The 17,581-nt window shown below is 48.3% G+C and overlaps 2 protein-coding genes and 1 pseudogene across 4 annotated transcripts in view; all 3 read left to right on the top strand.

The window, feature by feature from the left end:
* The window catches only part of LOC111160317 (ATP-dependent DNA helicase Q5-like), a 63,866-nt gene that overhangs the window by 29,862 nt on the left and 16,423 nt on the right, over nucleotides 1-17,581 (top strand). The gene's annotated exons all lie outside the window — the stretch shown is intronic.
* LOC111160264 (ATP-dependent DNA helicase Q5-like) lies at nucleotides 966-12,455 on the top strand (the record flags this gene model as incomplete). The annotated part of the gene is made up of 5 exons (XM_022523203.1): nucleotides 966-1,529; nucleotides 1,651-1,756; nucleotides 2,266-2,377; nucleotides 3,586-3,748; nucleotides 12,372-12,455. Coding segments are annotated over 5 exons (1,029 nt in total), but the record flags the coding sequence as incomplete, so codon positions are not given.
* On the top strand, nucleotides 8,852-9,544 carry LOC111160265 (annotated as a pseudogene).

The following is a 17,581-nucleotide window of genomic DNA, read 5'->3' as shown; positions in this document are numbered from 1 at the left end:
TAAACGAGGAGGTAGGCTCTCGGCTCTCTTGTTCCCTGGTGGAGATGCCCTGTGGGAGGCTTCACCTGAGCGGCAGAGTGGGGGGGGGAGAGAGAGAGAGAGGAGGAAGCAGGCTTCCTGATGAGCAGAGAGCCCAATGTGGGGCTCAATCCCAGGACCCTGGGATCATGACCTGAGCTGAAGGCAGAAGCTCTAACCCACTGAGCCACCCAGGCGCCCTGGTCTTTACCCTTTTATTTTCTTTGATTTGCCTATCTCCCTTTCTGTGTTGGGTTTCTGAATTGCCCAAATATGGGAGCTCCAGTAGTGTATATCACTCTGGAGGGTTATGAATGAGTCTTCTGTGTCTCGATGGCCTGAGGTCTCTCACCTTCCTTTGTTACTTTCCACCCAGAAGAGTATGGAACTATGTCTGTATACACATATGAGTGAGACACTCACTCATGGACACACATGTGCACTTTTGACAGGTTAGAAGATGCAGATGATAGAAAGCAAAATTGATCTAAACGGGCTGGGACATTGTCAGCATCTGCTCTGCACCTCTGGGTATATTTAAGGCCTGCAGATGGGCTGACAGAATCAGAAATGAGGAAGTGTGGCCATGCGGTTAAAAGCCATCCAGCATGAAGAGAAACAGAGTGATAGGAACAGTGCTTTGTGAGTTTCACAAGGTCTCAGGCTTTGAACTCAATGGTTTATGTGCATTCATTTCATTTTTGCAGTGTAAAATTTCATTTAGTGCCAACAGCTATGTTGTTAGGTAGTTGCCAGTTTTACAGGATGAACAGAGTCTCAGAGCCAGCCAAAGAGCCTGTGGTGATTCAGTGAGTCAGAAATAAGCCAGGACTGTCTGTCTCTAGACTCTGTGCTCTCAACCACTGCACCTCCTGTGAGAAGACCTTGGAGGTTGGGAGGAGGACGTTTATGGCTGGGAAATGCCCAGCGAGCCAAGGTGACATTGACCACCGGGTCCTTCCCTCAGTGAACTGTTTCCTTTGTTCCCTCAGGACCAAGTAGATCACTTGCTGGCTCTGAAGGTACGAGTGAGTTCCCTGAACTCTAAACTCTCAGCACAGGAGAAAAAGGAGCTGCTCTCTGATCTAGAGCGAGAAAAGCCAGAGACCAAACTTCTGTACATTACGCCAGAGATGGCGGCTTCGGCCTCTTTCCAGCCCACGCTGAACTCACTGGTGTCCCGTCACCTGCTCTCCTACCTGGTGGTGGACGAAGCTCATTGTGTTTCTCAGTGGGGGCACGACTTCCGTCCTGACTACTTGCGTCTGGGTACCCTCCGTTCCCGCCTGGCGCATGCCCCGTGTGTAGCTCTGACTGCCACAGCCACCCCGCAAGTCCGAGAGGATGTATTTGCTGCCCTGCACCTGAAGCCGCCAGTTGCCACCTTCAAGACTCCCTGCTTTCGGGCCAACCTGTTCTATGACGTGCAGTTCAAAGAGCTGCTTTCTGATCCCTACGGGAACCTGCGGGACTTCTGCCTTAAGGCTCTTGGACAGAAAGCTGGTAAAGGGGTGAGGAACCTATGGGGCTGACAGGAGAAAGAGCGAGAGCTTCTTTTAAAGGAGGCCACAGTAAAATGGACAGATTGTTCTGTTCTTAATGCTCACTCTCTTCCCATGTCTCCTCATTCAGTTGCTGTCCGGCTGCGGCATTGTCTACTGCAGGACCAGAGAGGCTTGCGAACAGCTGGCCACGGAGCTCAGTTACAGGGGACTGAGTGCCAAGGCTTACCATGCAGGTGAGGGGCGCCTGGGCCGAGGGGTCTGCCTCCATCTCAGAAGCCTCTCCGTGGGCCTCTTGTTCTTTAAGGATCCTGGATGCTCAGATGGTCTGTCCTCTTTTTCCGGATACTCAGGCAGAGCTAAAGCGATTCCCTTACATTCATAAAAAGGAGTGTAGACACAAATGAGATCTAAAAGGAGAACTATGACTCCTGAATTCTTTTTCTCACCCTGCACCTTTCCAGCAGCAGGTGAGGAGTTTTTAGAAGTCCAGGTACTGGTGGTATGGAAAGAGCACAGGTTTTGGAGGCCAGTGGACTTGGGTTTGAATCTGGGCTTTGATGCTTATTGAGTGCTCTGTGCTCCACGCAGTCCAGGGTCTTTGAGGTGAAGTGCATGGCCCAAGGCCATACAGCTGGTAAGTGATGGATTCCAGGTGTGCGTATAGCGCCCAATACAGTAACAAACCCGAGGTAGATTCCAGGGGAAATACAGGCTCCCTTTGTCACCTTCCCCTCCATCACAGGGCTGAAGGCTTCCGAAAGAACACTGGTGCAGAATGAGTGGATGGAGGAGAAGGTCCCTGTCATTGTTGCAACCATTAGTTTTGGGATGGGAGTGGACAAAGCCAATGTCAGGTGAGTGATGGTTCTTGCCTTCCCTATCCAGTTGGGCCCTGACTCAAGTGGGCTGCCTAGTGTTCTGCCTCAAGGACCAAGTGCACATGGTCCTTCTAGGGCCAGAGGGGAAGGAGGCCGCAGGAGAGAATCCTCAGTGCATAGCCCACTTGGTGACGGGTGCTGTGCAGCCCACTCTCCAGTGACTGTGCAGCAGGTTCTGCCATCCCCCAGTAGAGGGCAGCATGCAGCCATCGGGCCCATCCATTAACGCAGCCCAGTTCCCTCACTGAAGCGGACTATCTGAAAATGCTCCCTGTGGAAAATCAAAGGCAGTGGCTTGTTACCCAGCATTCCTTGTTACTGCTTACTGACAATCTAGAAGAGACGGGTACATCCCAGCCTGCTAGACCCACCCTGGCAACTGCTGGGAAGTCTTTTACCTCTAGCCCCACCTAACATTCCAGAGACATTTTCAGCTACCGCCGGAAGCCCTTTGCTTTGATTAACACCAACAATAATGCCTTGTATGATTTACAGAGCACTTTTGCATACATGGTCTCGTTAAGACTCACAGGGAAGCTGGGTTGGTCAGGGGAGGAATGAGTCTATGTGCTTACATTTAAGAGAACACAGACTTTGGAAGCAGAGTTTGGACCCTGCATTGGCTGTGGCTTGTTAGGGCCAACTTTACTCTGCCAGCCCCAGGCCCAAATCCTAGCTCTGCTGTCCCCTTGCTATGTCACCTTGTACACATTTTCCTGAATCATTTCATTGTCTGTAAAATGGAGTTATCTCACCTGATAGTAATTGTAAAATTAAATGAGACAAATACATAAACTGGCCCATAGTAGGTATTTAATAATGTTATCTCTCCCTCTCTTCCATGAGGGTGAAGGGATTTACTCGAGGTTATACAACTCCTTACTGGCCTTACCTTCTTTCTTTAAGCCCAGTGCTTTTTCCTCTGGGCCATGACTGTGAGAGTTTTTGGTTTCTCATATGGACTGAATTGCCCCCTTTAATTCTGCTGTGGCCTTTAACTTGGGCCGCTCGATGGCAGGAAGGCCTACTGATTGGGTGCGGGGGTCTTGGCCACATTTATTCTGAAACCTGCTAACCTCCCTGCTCTTGATGACCACTGAGAACCCTGTTTCCCTGATTCTGATCACTCCTCCCCTCAGCTCTTCTGCCACAACTCACGCTGCTTGTCCCTTTGGATCCTTCAGGTTTGTCGCTCACTGGAATATTGCCAAGTCTATGGCTGGGTACTACCAAGAGTCTGGCCGGGCAGGCAGGGACGGGAAGCCTTCCTGGTGCCGTCTCTATTACTCCAGGAACGACCGGGACCAAGTCAGTTTCCTGATCAGGAAGGAAGTAGCAAAACTCCAGGTAAATCTGGGCAGCAGGACCCCTTTCTGTCCAACCCCCTCCACTCTCCAGTTTCACACATCTTATTTCTGAACCCAGATGGAGCTCCTGTTAGCTACAGGGGTGCTCCTAGGGCTAGGAGGTATAGCGGTGGGGGAAATGGTATGCTGGTGAATATGGAGCTTGCAGCCACGAGGTTAGACTCTTTCCCTTACATTTGGTGTGTCTTAGTGCGATCTCTTGTAGGCCTTTTATTTTACATAGCCAAGATCAATCCTGCCTTGTGGTTTTTTCGGTTTTGTTTTGTTTGGGTGGAGAGAGAGATGGAGAGAGAATCTTAAGCAGGCTCCACAACCCTGAGATCATGACCTGAGCCAAAATCGAGAGTCAGACACTCAACCAACTGAGCCATCCAGGAGTCCCAATCCTACCTTGTTTTAATTAGCTTTGTTACATAAGCATTTTCCCATATTGTTGAAAGTTCTTTGTTTTGTTTTCAGCCTTTTTTTTTTTTTTAACTGGTTGTACTTGCTTTGCAGAGAGCCTAGAAATAGACCCAAGTATGTAAATGAACTAGATATTTGATAGGTGACATTATAAATCAACAGGAAAAGGGTGCAGTGTTGAATAATTGGTGCTGGAAAAAGATAAAGTCAGATACCTGCCTCCTGTACCATACACATGTGAATTATAGGTGGAGTAAAAACCTCAAAAAAGTAATATTGAAGAAAAATATTTTGTTTCCTTGACAAAGAGAAGAGCATGTCAAGATTTTAAAAGTGGAAACTACGAAGGAAGGCATGATCTATTTGACTAAATTCAAACTAAAAATTTTCATATGACAGAAGACACCGTAAACAAGATGGAGAAATGAGCCATTGCTGGGGAAGGTATTTGCAATATACATGATTGACTGCATACGTAGAGAACTAACTCCGGCAGGTCAGTCTATAAAAGGCAGACAGCTGCAGAGCAAGAAGTATGAATTTCACAGAAGAGGGAACCAGCATATCTAATAAAGCTATGACGAGTTGCTCAGCCTCCCTTGGGAATCAGAGAAATGTAGAGGAGGTCATGAGCTGTCACTTCATACAGGTCATACTGGCAACAGTATACAACATGTTTACAGTCACTGTTGGTGAGGATGTGGTGAAAGGGGAACTCACGGTGGTGTCAGGAACATGACCTGATATGACTGCTTTGAAGAGAGACAAGGAATGGAAAGGTGCTGGGGCTCTGTGATTCGGTATTTCCCCTTCTAGATAAACAAGTTGTCATGTGTATGGAGATGCACGGAGATGTTTGCTGCAGCTCGGTCATAATGAACTCTTTGCGTGTAGGGTATTGGATAAGTAAACAGTGGGTTAGTCACATGGTGGAATGGTCTGAAGCAGTTAAAAATGACACAGTAAATCTACATTAACCAACATGGATAAAGTCCCCCAAAGCGTAATTTGTGAAGTTGTAAATGGATACATGCAGACTTTTCCATATAAGAAATAATGCTAAAATAGAGAAATATTGTACACAAGCACTTACATCTGATCTTTACCAAAATGACATTAAAAGGACAAAAAAATATATAAACCCACAAGGACAGAAAGAATAGAAAACAAGGTAGAAATGTCAACAAATGTCTGCCCAGAAAACCCCAGACTCTACTGGAAATCTGTTGGCATTCATAAGAAAACCTGGTAAGGTGGCTGAATATAAGGGAAATATTTTATTTTTTATTTAGTTTTAATTTTTATTTTTTAAAATATTTTATTTATATATTTGACAGACAGAGATCACAAGTAGGCAGAAAGACAGGCAGAGAGAGGGGGAGGAAGCAGGCTCCCTGCTGAGCAGAGAGCCCGATGTGGGGCTCGATCCCAGGACCCTGAGACCACGACCCGAGCCGAAGGCAGACACCCAACTGACCGAGCCACCCAGGCACCTATAAGGGAAATATTTTAAAAAGCCTAACTTTTCTCCACATGACCATGAATACCTAGGAATGGAAATGAAAAAAATACTTAAGAGTAAAACTTATAGAATATCTAGACATAGACGTTACTGCCTTTAAAGAGATGTAAAAAAACCAAAAATTCTCCCCAGTTGGTTTTAACATGCAGCCAGGCATGAGAACTACTGATTTAGATCAAGAAAATTAATATCTTGTGGAAAGAAAACAAGCTCTGAGTAGGTACAAAAACTGAGTGGGAAGACATAAAACTGTCAGTTCACCTCAGAGTTAATATAAATGAAGTTCCGGTTGAAATCCCAAAAGACCTCTCCCAGGAAGTGGAGTCTTAGGACTTACGTGAAAGAATAAGTGCCCAAGAACAGCCAGGAAAAGTCTGAGCGGGAAGAATGGTGAAGAGGACGAGCTCAACCCGGTGTCAGAATGTGCTGGGGTGTTGCCGTACCCAAATCCTTGTACTACAGCAATAAGCAGTGGCCCAGACAAGGGAATTAGAAATAAGGCCCAGATCATATGAGAGTTTAATATGGATGAAGCCAAACCTTCCATTTAATGGAAAATGAAGGGAGTGTCTGAGAGGTGGCGCGGGCATCCTTCTGGAATAAGATGAAAGTACCCCATTTGGCGCTTTATATATAGAAGACAGATCGAGGACCTACATGTGAAAAACAATGTCTTGCAAGACATTTGATTCCAGTGTATAACCCAGGGCTTGAAATAGTTTTGTAATGCAAATCAGAAATTCAGAAAGCTATCTTTTTTTTTTTTTTTAAAGATTTTATTTATTTGTTAGAGAGAGCGCGCGTGGGAGCACAGGCAGACAGAGTGTCAGGCAGAGGCAGAGGGAGAAGCAGGCTCCCTGCCGAGCAAGGAGCCCGATGTGGGACTCCATCCCAGGACCCTGGGATCATGACCTGAGCCGAAGGCAGCTGCGTAACCAACTGAGCCACCCAGGCGTCCCGAAAGCTATCTTTTTAAAAAAATGAGTATTTGAATTAAAGTTCTTGAACTTTTTTGGGGGGAGGAGAGCAGCGAAGCAAGGTTTATTGAGTGATAGCAAAGTGATAGTACAAAGCTCCCAGGGAGGGAGGGGACCCGAGGGGGTCGCCGCTGGAGTTTCTAAATCTAGGGGTTTTTATAGGCTTGTTGTTGGGCTGTTTTAATCTGATTAATCCTCCCTGGGCCTGTCACCCAATCAGGTGTTTGTCGTCTGTCATATGGATAGGGTGGAGGGCTCCTTCCAAGGTAGTGTAAAATCCTTTTATTTTTTTATTTTTTTAAAGATTTTATTTATTTATTTGACAGAGATCACAAGTAGGCAGAGAGGCAGACAGAGAGAGAGAGGGGGAAGCAGGCTCCCTGCTGAGCAGAGAGCCCGATGTGGGGCTCGATGCCAGGACCCTGGGATCATGACCTGAACCAAAAGCAGAAGCTTTAACCCACTGAGCCACCCAGGCGCCCCTGTAAAATCCTTTTAAAGATGGTTTCCTCTTCGGGTGGCAGCCCCAAGTTCTTGAACTTCTAAAATCCTGAACCCATGAAAAGAATGTAGGCAGCAAAAGATACCATAAACAAAGCCAGCATATAAACAGCAAATCTGGAAAACTGGTTATGCAGAAGGCAAACCAGAGGTTGAAGTTGAGGGTACATGGAGAGATTTCGACAACTGACAGGAAAAAGCAAAGTACGTGAAAGCAAGTTCCCAGAAAAGCTCGTTCAGACGGCACGTCAAAGACTTTTCAAATTCAGTGGTAATCAGGTGAGTGCAAATTACAGCAGAATGACTCACATGACACACGCACCAAAGGGCTCTAACACTCGTGGCTAGTGAGCACACGCAGGAGAGGGCCTGCACTTTGCCTGGAATAGTTGCAGTCTTTTTGCGGGGAAGCATTCTAGCAATATCTATTGTGCTTTATATTTTTATTTTTTTTAAGATATCTGAGGGGTGCCTGGGTGGTTCAGTCATTAAGCGTCTGCTTCCGGCTCAGGTCCTGATCCCAGGGTCTTGAGATCGAGCCCCGAATTGGGCTCCCTGCTTAGTGGGAACCCTGCTTCTCCCTCTCCCACTCCCCCTGCTTGTGTTCCCTCTCTCACCATCTCTCTCTCTCTGTCAAATAAATACATTTAAAAAATCTTAATAAAAAGATATTTAAGAGAGAGCGAGAGCTTGGGGAGGGGCAGAGAGAGAGGGATAAGGAGACTGTGTGCTGAGTGCAGGGCTTGATCCCAGGACCCTGAGATCAAGAGTCAGATGCTCAACCTACTGAGCCATCCAGGCTCCCTCCATTATGCTTTAATATACAGGTACCCTTTGCCCCAGATACTGTATTTCTGGGACCGAATCACCTGGAATAAAAGCTCATGTGCTGGAGGGCCTGTGTGGTAAAATTGGTCACGGGGACTGACACTGGAACAACTAAACACTTGGCCATGAGCAGTGATAAAATTACAGCACGTGCTCACCATGGGGCTGGTAGGCATAACTGAGCGCCCGAGGGCTCTTCTCTTGCTTTTTGAAAAAGAAATCATGTTTATTAATGTGTGACATTAGAGGTTTGCTTATTCCCTGTCTGCTCTGTTGAAATGTAAGTTCCATGAGAGCAGGGACCTCTTGTTTCTTATGGATCTGTGACGGCCAGAGCAGTGCCCGGAATATAGTAAATGCTTAATGGTGTTTTCGAACGGGTGGGGGACGTGAGTAAAAGTTGGGATGGGGAAGGAAGGGGCCTTGTGTGGACCTGGTATTTGCCAGGAATGAAGGGCACCTATTAACTGATTCCCCTGCACCTTTTTTTTTTAAACTGATCCCTTTTATCTGAAATCTAAATTAGACAACAGATTTTGGTAAGGTGATGAGGTATAGTATATATATTTAAAACTTACACAGTGGTTTATAAGAGCTCGAGCTAGGCTTATCAGGAAGACACGTGAGACAGAGAAGATCCAGAGCCTCCAGAGGGGTGGTATGTGGAGTGCTGGGAGCCAGAATAGCACCGGTTTTCTCCGTCATAATATCAGAAAGGAGAAACAATAAAGCAGTGCCTTCCAATTCTAGATAAACCGTTTCCAACGTAGAATTTCCAACCCAGCCAGCCAGTTAAGTTTGAGGCGGTTTAAAGACATTTACAGCTTCCGGTTTGCTAAGCAGAGGTTGGATGTCGGAAGTGTTGGTCTTTACAGGCTCTGGGAGCGGAAGGGTGTTGCTGGCGGCGGCGGGGCGGTAGACCGAAGTGCTCATGTTCTCCCAGCTGTGCAGGGGTTTAATCGCCATGTCCAGTGAAGAGCAAAGATCAGGACTACCAAGAAGCATCCCCAGTGCTCAACATCCAGTGTTTTCCCCTTGTTTGGCCGGTCACAGAGTCAGGAATTCAAAGAGGCTTTCAGCACGATGGGTCAGAACAGAGAGGGTTTCACTGACAAGGAAGATTGCGTGATATGCTTGCCTCCCCGGGGAGGAGTCCAGCTGGTGTGTATCTGGATGCTCTGTGATGAATGAGCCTCCGGGCCCATAGATTTCACCGTGTTTCTCACTGTGTTTGGCGAAAAGCTAAGTGACACAGATCGGAAGGTGTCCTCAGAAATGCTTTTGCTTGCTTTGATGGAGAAGCAACGGGCACCATCCGGGGAGATTTCCCGAGAGCCACAGACAGCGTTGGGAGGCCGGCTTACGGGAAGTGGGTGAGCTGTGCAGAGAAGCGTCTGGACAGAAAGGGAAATTTCAGTTCGTGTGCCTCCGTAGACATGGAGCAAAAGACAGAGATGACTCAAAAGAAGTTCAGATTCCAGCCAGACGTTCCAACCACTGGGGTATTTCTGAGACTCTCTTAGACCCTGTTGCGTGCTCTTAGCTTTGCAGCTTTTGTCTTTCTCGTATTGATTCTCAGCCATTTGGGGCACGTGTGTCTCTGTAATCACAGGAGGGGGCATGTTTTACGATTTTCAGAATAGAAAATAGGGCAGTTTGGGGCACCCGGGTGGCTCAGTGGGGTTGAGCCTCTGCCTTCGGCTCAGGTCACGGTCTCAGGGTCCTGGGATCGAGCCCCGCATCGGGCTCTCTGCTCAGTGGGGAGCCTGCTTCCCCCCTTCTCTCTCTGCCTGCCTCTGCCTACTTGTGATCTCTGTCTGTCAAATAAATAAATAAAATCTTAAAAAAAAAAAAATAGGGCAGTTTAACTTACCAGCCCCCTCCCTCCAAATAATTTCAGTCTACAGAGAGTCAGTACAGTTTTTCAGAGAAAGTTATTTACTCAGTTTTTTTCTGAACATAATTAAACTTTATGGTTTAAAAAAAGACATTTTCAGACGCAAGATATCAAGAAACTCCCTCCTGTGGAGAAGCTACTAAAGTATGTCCCCCATGAGGGAGGTAGTAATCAGTAAGGGGAAGATAGAGATCTGACCTGAGTCAGGCAAAGGAATGTCCTGGGCGCCATAGAAGGTTCATCTCAGTTGTGTGCCAGGCCCAGGGAGGGGCAGTTCAAGTTGAACCAGGGGGACAGAAGGCTCCAGGGGGAGGTTTCTAAAAATATAAGTGGAACCTGCCATGTTTGGCCCCTGTTGACATCAATTTTTCATTATATCACAGCATTTGGTGGTGAAGTAGTAATACACTAACATTTTTTTTTTAAGATTTTATTTTTTTATTTGACAGAGAGATCACAAGTAGGCAGAGAAGCAGAGACAGAGAGAGGAGGAAGCAGGCTCCCCACAGAATAGAGAGCCCGATGTGGGGCTCGATCCCAGGACCCTGAGATCATGACCTGAGCTGAAGGCAGAGGCTCAACCCACTAAGCCACCCAGGCGCCCCTGAAATACACTAAAATTTAAGTGAAAAAAAAAAAAAAAGCTATTAATTTTGGGAGAACAAAGTTGTACAAGAAAGGATATGTGATCATAAGAAATGTAAAAAAGTAGCCACATGGTTTAGCCGTGAATGATGTTGCTGCTGTTTCCTCACCATAAGCTGAATTACAATTTCAGAAGAAATTGTGATATAAACAGATTGGCAGAATGAGGGGAGAGAGAGAAGGTGTATTTATGTGTATTTAGAAGTTGGGGATGATTGATTCATTCACCTTCCAGAAGCAGGAGGTTAGTAGATGAGATCTCAGGTATCAGTGTCCGTTATATTTTTATTCCTTTTCTGTATTGTTTTCTGTATTTTTTATTTTGCTCAGCCACCATATAGTACAGCATTAGTTTTTGGTGTAGTGCTCAGTGATTCATCAGTTATGTATAACACCCAGTGCTCATCCCAGCACGTGCCCTCCTTAATACCCATCACCCTGTTACTCCCCACCCCCCACCTCTGAAGCCCTCAGTTTGTTTCCCAGGGTCCATAGGCTCTCATGGTTCGTCTCTCTCTCTGATTCCCTCCTTCAGATTTCCCTCCCTTCCCTTATGGTCCTCTGTTCTGTTGCTTATGTTTTACATGTGAGTGAAACCATATGGTAATTGTCTTTCTCTGCTTGACTGATTCACTTAGCATAATCCCCTCCAGTTCATCCACACCAATGTAAATGGTGGGCATTCATCTTTGTTGATGGCTGAGTAATATTCCATTGTGTATGTGGACCACATCTTCTTTATCTATTCATCTGTTGAAGGGCATCTCAGCTCCTTCTATAGTTTGGCTGTTGTGGACATTGTTGCTGTGAACATTGGGGTACATGTGCCCCTTCTTTTCACTGCATCTGTATCTTTGGGGTAAGTACCTAGTAGTGCAATTGCTGGGTCGTAGGGTAGCTGTTTTTTAACGTCTTGAGAAACCTCCACACTGTTTTCCAGAGTGGCTGCACCAGCTTGCATTCCCACCAGCATTGTAAGAGGCTTCCCCTTTCTCCACATCCTCGCCAACATTTGTTGTTTCTTCTTTTTCTGTATTTTTAAATATTTCACAATTTTTTGAAACTTTGACAAAGACATGTACAAAAAGGCAAATAATGCATAATCCCAGCACTCAGAAGAAATCACTCCTCATATTGTAGTATGTATCCTGTAAACACAGAGGTACATGTGTTCCTGCAAATCTAAAGACGCTGGCACGTATATTTACTATTAAATTAGCCATATGATATTAGGGGACCTGGCTGGCTTAGTTGGTGGAGGACTCTTGATCTCAAGGTTGTAAGTTTGAGCCCCATGTTGGGGTTTTGGCATGAGAATCACCTGAGCAGCTTTTTGAAAATAAACTCCCCAAAGCTCTTGTTCTAGAAAGTTCAATTCAGTAGTCTGGGTATGGGCCCCAGCTCACTTTTTGAAAGTTATCCATGTGGGGGATGTCTGACTGGCTCAGTCAGTACAGCAGGTATCCCTTGAGCTTGGGGTTGTGAGTTCAAGCCCCTTGTTGGGTGTGGATGTTGCTTGGGAAAAAAAAAAATCTTTAAAAATATAAAATAAGGCAACCCCTTCAGGTCCCCGCCCTTCCTGGGAGCTTTGTACTATCATTTTGCTATCACCCAACAAACCTTGCTTTCCTGTCCACCAAAAAAATAAACAAAATTTAAAAGTAAAAAAATAAAGTTATCCAGGTGATTCTGATGCATGGTTTGGGGACACCATTTTATAAATGGCTTGCTTGCTGTCATTTGGTATTTTTGTCCCTCATCATCGTTTAGGCTGCAAGGTAATTGAACTATACCAGACTTTTGCTAAGTGGGCTTTTCTTGTCTCCAGGAAAAGAGAGGGAACAAAGCGTCTGATAAAGCTGCTATCCTGGCCTTTGATGCCCTGGTGACCTTCTGTGAAGAACTGGGGTGAGTGACTTATTTCACACGTGCAGCACTGTGTTAGTGAGGTCTTTCCTCCGCCAGCACCTGCCAGTTAACCAGCTGATGTAGGATAGCTGTTGGGCGACCAGGGCGCGCTCCCTGCCAAAGGCTCCTGCGTGGAGCGTTTCCCATCAGGCAGCCTGGACGTCAGTATCCTCGCCAGGAAGGCCCCAGAAACTAGCAGTGTGAAGACATTCAGTATTTTGGTGGTTGTCCATCTACCCCACTCCACCCACTTCTGGAGTAGCTGGTCCCATAGGTGACCTGTCAAGAGTCACGTTGTGGTCGTCATTTGACACTGAGCCGGACCACTGGCTTCAGCTGAGTAGGAATCACTTTTATCCTGGACTCAAAAAGAGCCGCGTGATCTACCTTATCTCTTGCGGGTGAATAATAAGCTTGGAGAGAAGTCAGCTTTTCTCGTGTAACACCAGCCCGCCCACTTGGAATCTCCTTCTCTGTTTCATCTGTATGTGCTGGTGGCAGAGGCTTGAAAGAGCCTGATGGCTGCTCAGTAGCAGGCGGGTTGTGGCAGGACAGGTTCAGGACACAAGGGACAGCCTGGATGATTCTGGACAAGCTGGGAGCATTTTGCATGCATGTGGCCCTTTGGTCTAAAAAAACTCACCTTGGCCAGACCCCACTGAACAACAGGGTGAGGTCGATGAGGCAGAAGTGATTGCTTCAGACTTAGAGATGAATAGGCTGATGCCCAGAGAGGTCACGGTCACCAAGCTCACAGTAGACAGACACCGCCAAGCCTGGGTCTCCCGAGTTTTAGTGACACGAGCCTTGCATATACACGTACCATCTTGGTTTTTGCACAATTGGATTTTTGAAGTCTGGAGCAGAGTAAGTAGACAGACCGGTACCTAGCGGATGTTTGGAGCGCTCCTCTAGAAACTGAGGTACTTATTTGGGCCATGTGTTTTGATTCCCACCCCCTCCTACTCACTGATGATTTGGTGGCTCCTCTGAGACTGAGTCTCTGGTCTGGTCTGTGTGGCCCGGCCATGCCCAGCAGAGGTGCTTGGCACCCTTGCCCAGAGCCGTCTTGACCCGAGCCCTTTTCAGGCACTAGTACTGGGCGTTGTTAAATTAGGCCCTCTCAGGCTCCTGGAGCAAAAGGCTGATAATGAGAGGGCCGCATGTCCTTGCTAATTGTCAGGGTCCCTTCTGCTGGAAATAACCCTGCCAGGTTCTTTTCTGGGATGAGTCTGAGGCCCCGGGGGACCGTCTAAAGGGTTAGCTCTGCCATATCCCTCTGGGCTGTGGCCACCCAGCAACAGGACAGATCCTGCTAGGGGCCCCTGCCTTCATTTCTCCTGCGTCCTGCTGAGGAGCTGGGGCCTCTCTGTGCTTCTGGGGGTCTCGGCATCAATGGGCCTCCTGCTGCGCCACATGCAGCCTCATCTCTCCTACCTCGTGTGCTACATTTGAGGGTTCTAGATTCCAGGACTGCCTGGGGTGGAAAAATCCGCTGTTGTGGCTGAATGTGAAATTGCTCTTTGGGTAAAAAAAGAAATGTTTCTTTATGGCGTAAATGGTTTATCGCCTATTCCCCACCAAATATTTGCTCTTTTTCTAAGAATAGTCCTGGTTTGTGGTATAGTGGAAGCAGCTGTTTGCTAAGGGAGGGCACCTGGCAGCCAGGGCCAGGCCCGTGTGGTGGCTTTGGCAGAGGCAGGCGCGTCTACAAAGATGGCGTTGTAGGGCGGTCTGGGGTGTGTGGGAGCTGTGGGACCCTGTGAGGGATACCTGGGCGTCTCTGGGACCAGTGGCAGAGACACTCAGGTCAGTATGGATGAGGTCAAGGCCGGGCATCCAGCGGTGCTCCTCTCTCCTCCATGTGCAGCTGTGTTCTCTGAGCCGTGGCCGTGACAAGCATTTGTTCACCCCTGGGGCGGTGCTCTCCATCTTTGAGCGTTAAAAAGAACTATCATTAGGTTGAAACAACTTCCATCTTTGAGGCTTCTGTACCTTGTCTGAGATAGAACAGCCTAGTGTTTGGGCCACAGCTGTACTGGGCGCTGTTGTTTGGGGACTGTGGTCTGGGGGAGCCGACAGCCCTCCTGACTATTGATTTGTTTGGTCATTTATTCGTTCATTCATTTATTCATCCAGCAAATATTGTTTGAAATGGACTGTGTGCCCGGCACGTTGGGAATGGGGTTACAGTGGTGAGCAGAGAGTGGGTTCAGCGGGGAAGACAGGCACTTATCAGATAATCACATTTGTTAATTAGTTAATTACACTAACACGTATGTATAATTTGCAGACTCTTAAAAGGGCTTTGAAGAAAAGGTCCATGGTGTTTTGAGAGTTGACAGGTGGGGCCCTTCTTGGCCCTCAGAAAGTCAGGTCATGACTCTTCACAGCGGCTGACCTTCCCCAGTGGAGGGAGCAAACCAAACACGATGGCAAACACGATGAGAAACAGGATTACGGTGATGAATAAGGTGATCACTGCCAGGCCCCCCTGGTCCCACGGATTCTGCCAGAAATCATCATTCCACATGAGCTTCCGGTTTGTCAGTTTGCCCACGTGAACCTGGAAGAGAGGGGATGGAGGCCCTGAATGCCGGGGCCTCTCCAAGGCCCTGTCGCAGGCGCTGCTGTCCACCCCCAACTTGATCCTCTGGAGCAGTCTCAGAGCAGCTGGCCCACCTCTGCAGGGACCTTGGGCTTGACACCCTGGTGTAAACAGGAGCTGTCCCATCCCTGAGATCGACTCAGCTCGAATCTAAAACACACCGCTACAAATCCTTGCTGTTTTCCCTGCCTCCACTGCATTGAGGTGAAGCATTGGAGTCGAGGAGTGGACTGACTCCAGCTGAGGCCTGGGTAGGTAGCTCCCCGGGGAGGCAGCTGGAAACAACGAGGTAGTCTTGAAGCAGCTCAGGCGGGCAGGGTGCGGGCCGGTGGCCAGTTGAGGGGAGTAGCAGCAAGAAGGAAGGAGTCACTACCTGATTCTGCTGGTAACACTCCCGAGTCCTACGGGCGGGCTGGTCAGGGTAATCCTGCAGGCCCCACACTTTGGGGGCCCGAGCCACACCCTGACTCAAAGCTGCAGCCGTTGGGAGGAAAAGGTGTTGGCATGGCCAAGTGGCCCTGACCGGACCTCACCGCTGTCACAGGAGCGGACAAAGGTGGGCTAGGACCTGTTGCCCAGCAACTGCCTTCCCCTTCTGCCTTTCATACTTACCCCTGCAGCTGCGTTCTGTCCTTTTTGTGATGTCGTTGTGGGGGCTGCTCAGGCGTCCTCGCCGAGAGAACTCAGGCTTGGGGTGAGGCGGGGAAGGACACGGATCCGGGACCCTTGCCTCAGGCCACCTGTCCGCCTTGCCTGTGGCTGGGTCCTGCCTCTCCTCTGGCTGCCAGCCTGTGGACTGGGAGGTCCCAGCCAGAGCGCAGGAAGCACCGGGCTGGAGCCGCACCTGGGTTGCTCTCTTCCTGCGGTGTTGGGGGCCTGGTGAATGGTTAACTAGCCCTGGCTGGCTGGCGCCTCCTTGAGCGAGTTTCTTTGTGGAGGTGTTTATCACCACTGAGGCCCCAGAGTCCTGCGGAGGCTACCTTCTCCCAGTGCCTTTGCTGGCCTCTCAGCTGCTTCACGTGGTCGGTTCATACCCACTGGTGTGATAGGGCAGCGAGGAAGCAGAAATGGAAACCTAGAGACCACCATTTATTCCTTACAAGTTAGGATTCAAGTGCCCAGTGTGGCCAGGAACCACACTAGGTACTTCATGTCCATTGTGAACCAAGGGAGGCAGGCCCTGCCCACCCGGAATTCCACTCTGTCGTGCTGGTCCTCAGCCCTGCTCATTAGAATCATCTGGGCCCTGCCTGGAATCACTTAGCTCAGTCCCTGAGCAGTCAGAGGAGCCTCGTGCTCTATAAAGCGGGCAGGGCAATGCTAACGTGCAGCCTGGGTTGGAGGAGGTGCATGATGAGCGAGTTCAGTGAAGTCCTTAACTGTCCTGGGCTCACCTGATGTTTCGAGTTTCCCTCCGTAAAACCTACTGACGCGTGCCCTTGGCTGCTGAATGCTCCCAGCCAGCAGGCTGGTCTCCAGCACAGTGGTCTCCTTCCTCCGTCGGTGGAGCTGGATACTTATCGGGGGTCAGCTGTTTGCTCCCAAACCTGTCTGTGGCACTTGTCCTTGTTATCGTAATGACATAATCGCACTTAATGTTACATAAAAGTGTGGAGCAACAGGAATCCCCGAAACCCCAGTTCTGCAGCTGGAGAGCAGGCACCCGAGTGAAGCCATCCGCTGAGAAGCAGCCTGGGGGCGTGTTTAAACCCAGCTGTGGGGTCGGCTGCAGGCTAAGCGCCGCTCTGTGCTGCCCCTCAAGGGGGTAGGGGCCGGGTGGGGGGAGTTGTTATAAGCACCTGTGACTACTTTGGAATGACTTTGGAATCACTCAGTATGTCTTTGAAAACAGATGTGGCAAGACAACTGGAAACATTTTGCAAAAATCCAGGATTTCACATGTTGATTTCTTTGTGGATGTCTTTAAGTTCTTGTTCTGCTTTATAGTTACCACAGTTAGCAAAGAGCCAATGTAGGAACTCTCTGGCCAGCAAACCCCACACTTGGAGGAAAGGCCTTGGCCCTACCGCAGAAAGACTGGCCAAGGAATTGTGCACGTGTGTGTTTCCATTTAAAATGAGATGTGGGGGGAGTCTTTTGGGTCGTGTACACAAAAGGGTCTTGAACCGACTTTTTAAATTAATTACTGACCCTGACCAGAAAATTCTACAGAAATGATTCTCATGAAGGGAACATGAAGGGAAGAGGTGGAGAATGCTGTTGGTGTGTGTGGTGTAGCCTGGCCTGGGGGCTGAGGGGATCCCCGGTAAGGCGTGAGGTTAGGTTGAGGCATGAAGACCACGGAAGGACTAGGGCACAGTGTTTCATGGCAGGCAGCCGGTCCTGAGGACAGTGAGGAAACTACTTTTGAGAACAAAATTATTTTGTTCTTAGTTTTTTGGTCTGGAAGTTGTGTTACCCACGAGCAACCATGTCGTGAAGATTTTTACTGTAGATTGCTCTTGAACTTAATGCTTGAGAAGAAGACAGATTTAGGAGAAAGAGTGTTTTATGTGCTCTCT

The sequence above is a fragment of the Enhydra lutris genome, unplaced genomic scaffold, assembly GCF_002288905.1.
Source record: "Enhydra lutris kenyoni isolate GAN:26980312 unplaced genomic scaffold, ASM228890v2 scaffoldscaffold75, whole genome shotgun sequence".
NCBI lineage: Eukaryota > Metazoa > Chordata > Mammalia > Carnivora > Mustelidae > Enhydra > Enhydra lutris.
Note: the sequence above shows the minus strand (reverse complement) of the source record. Positions and strands in the feature narration are given on the sequence as shown.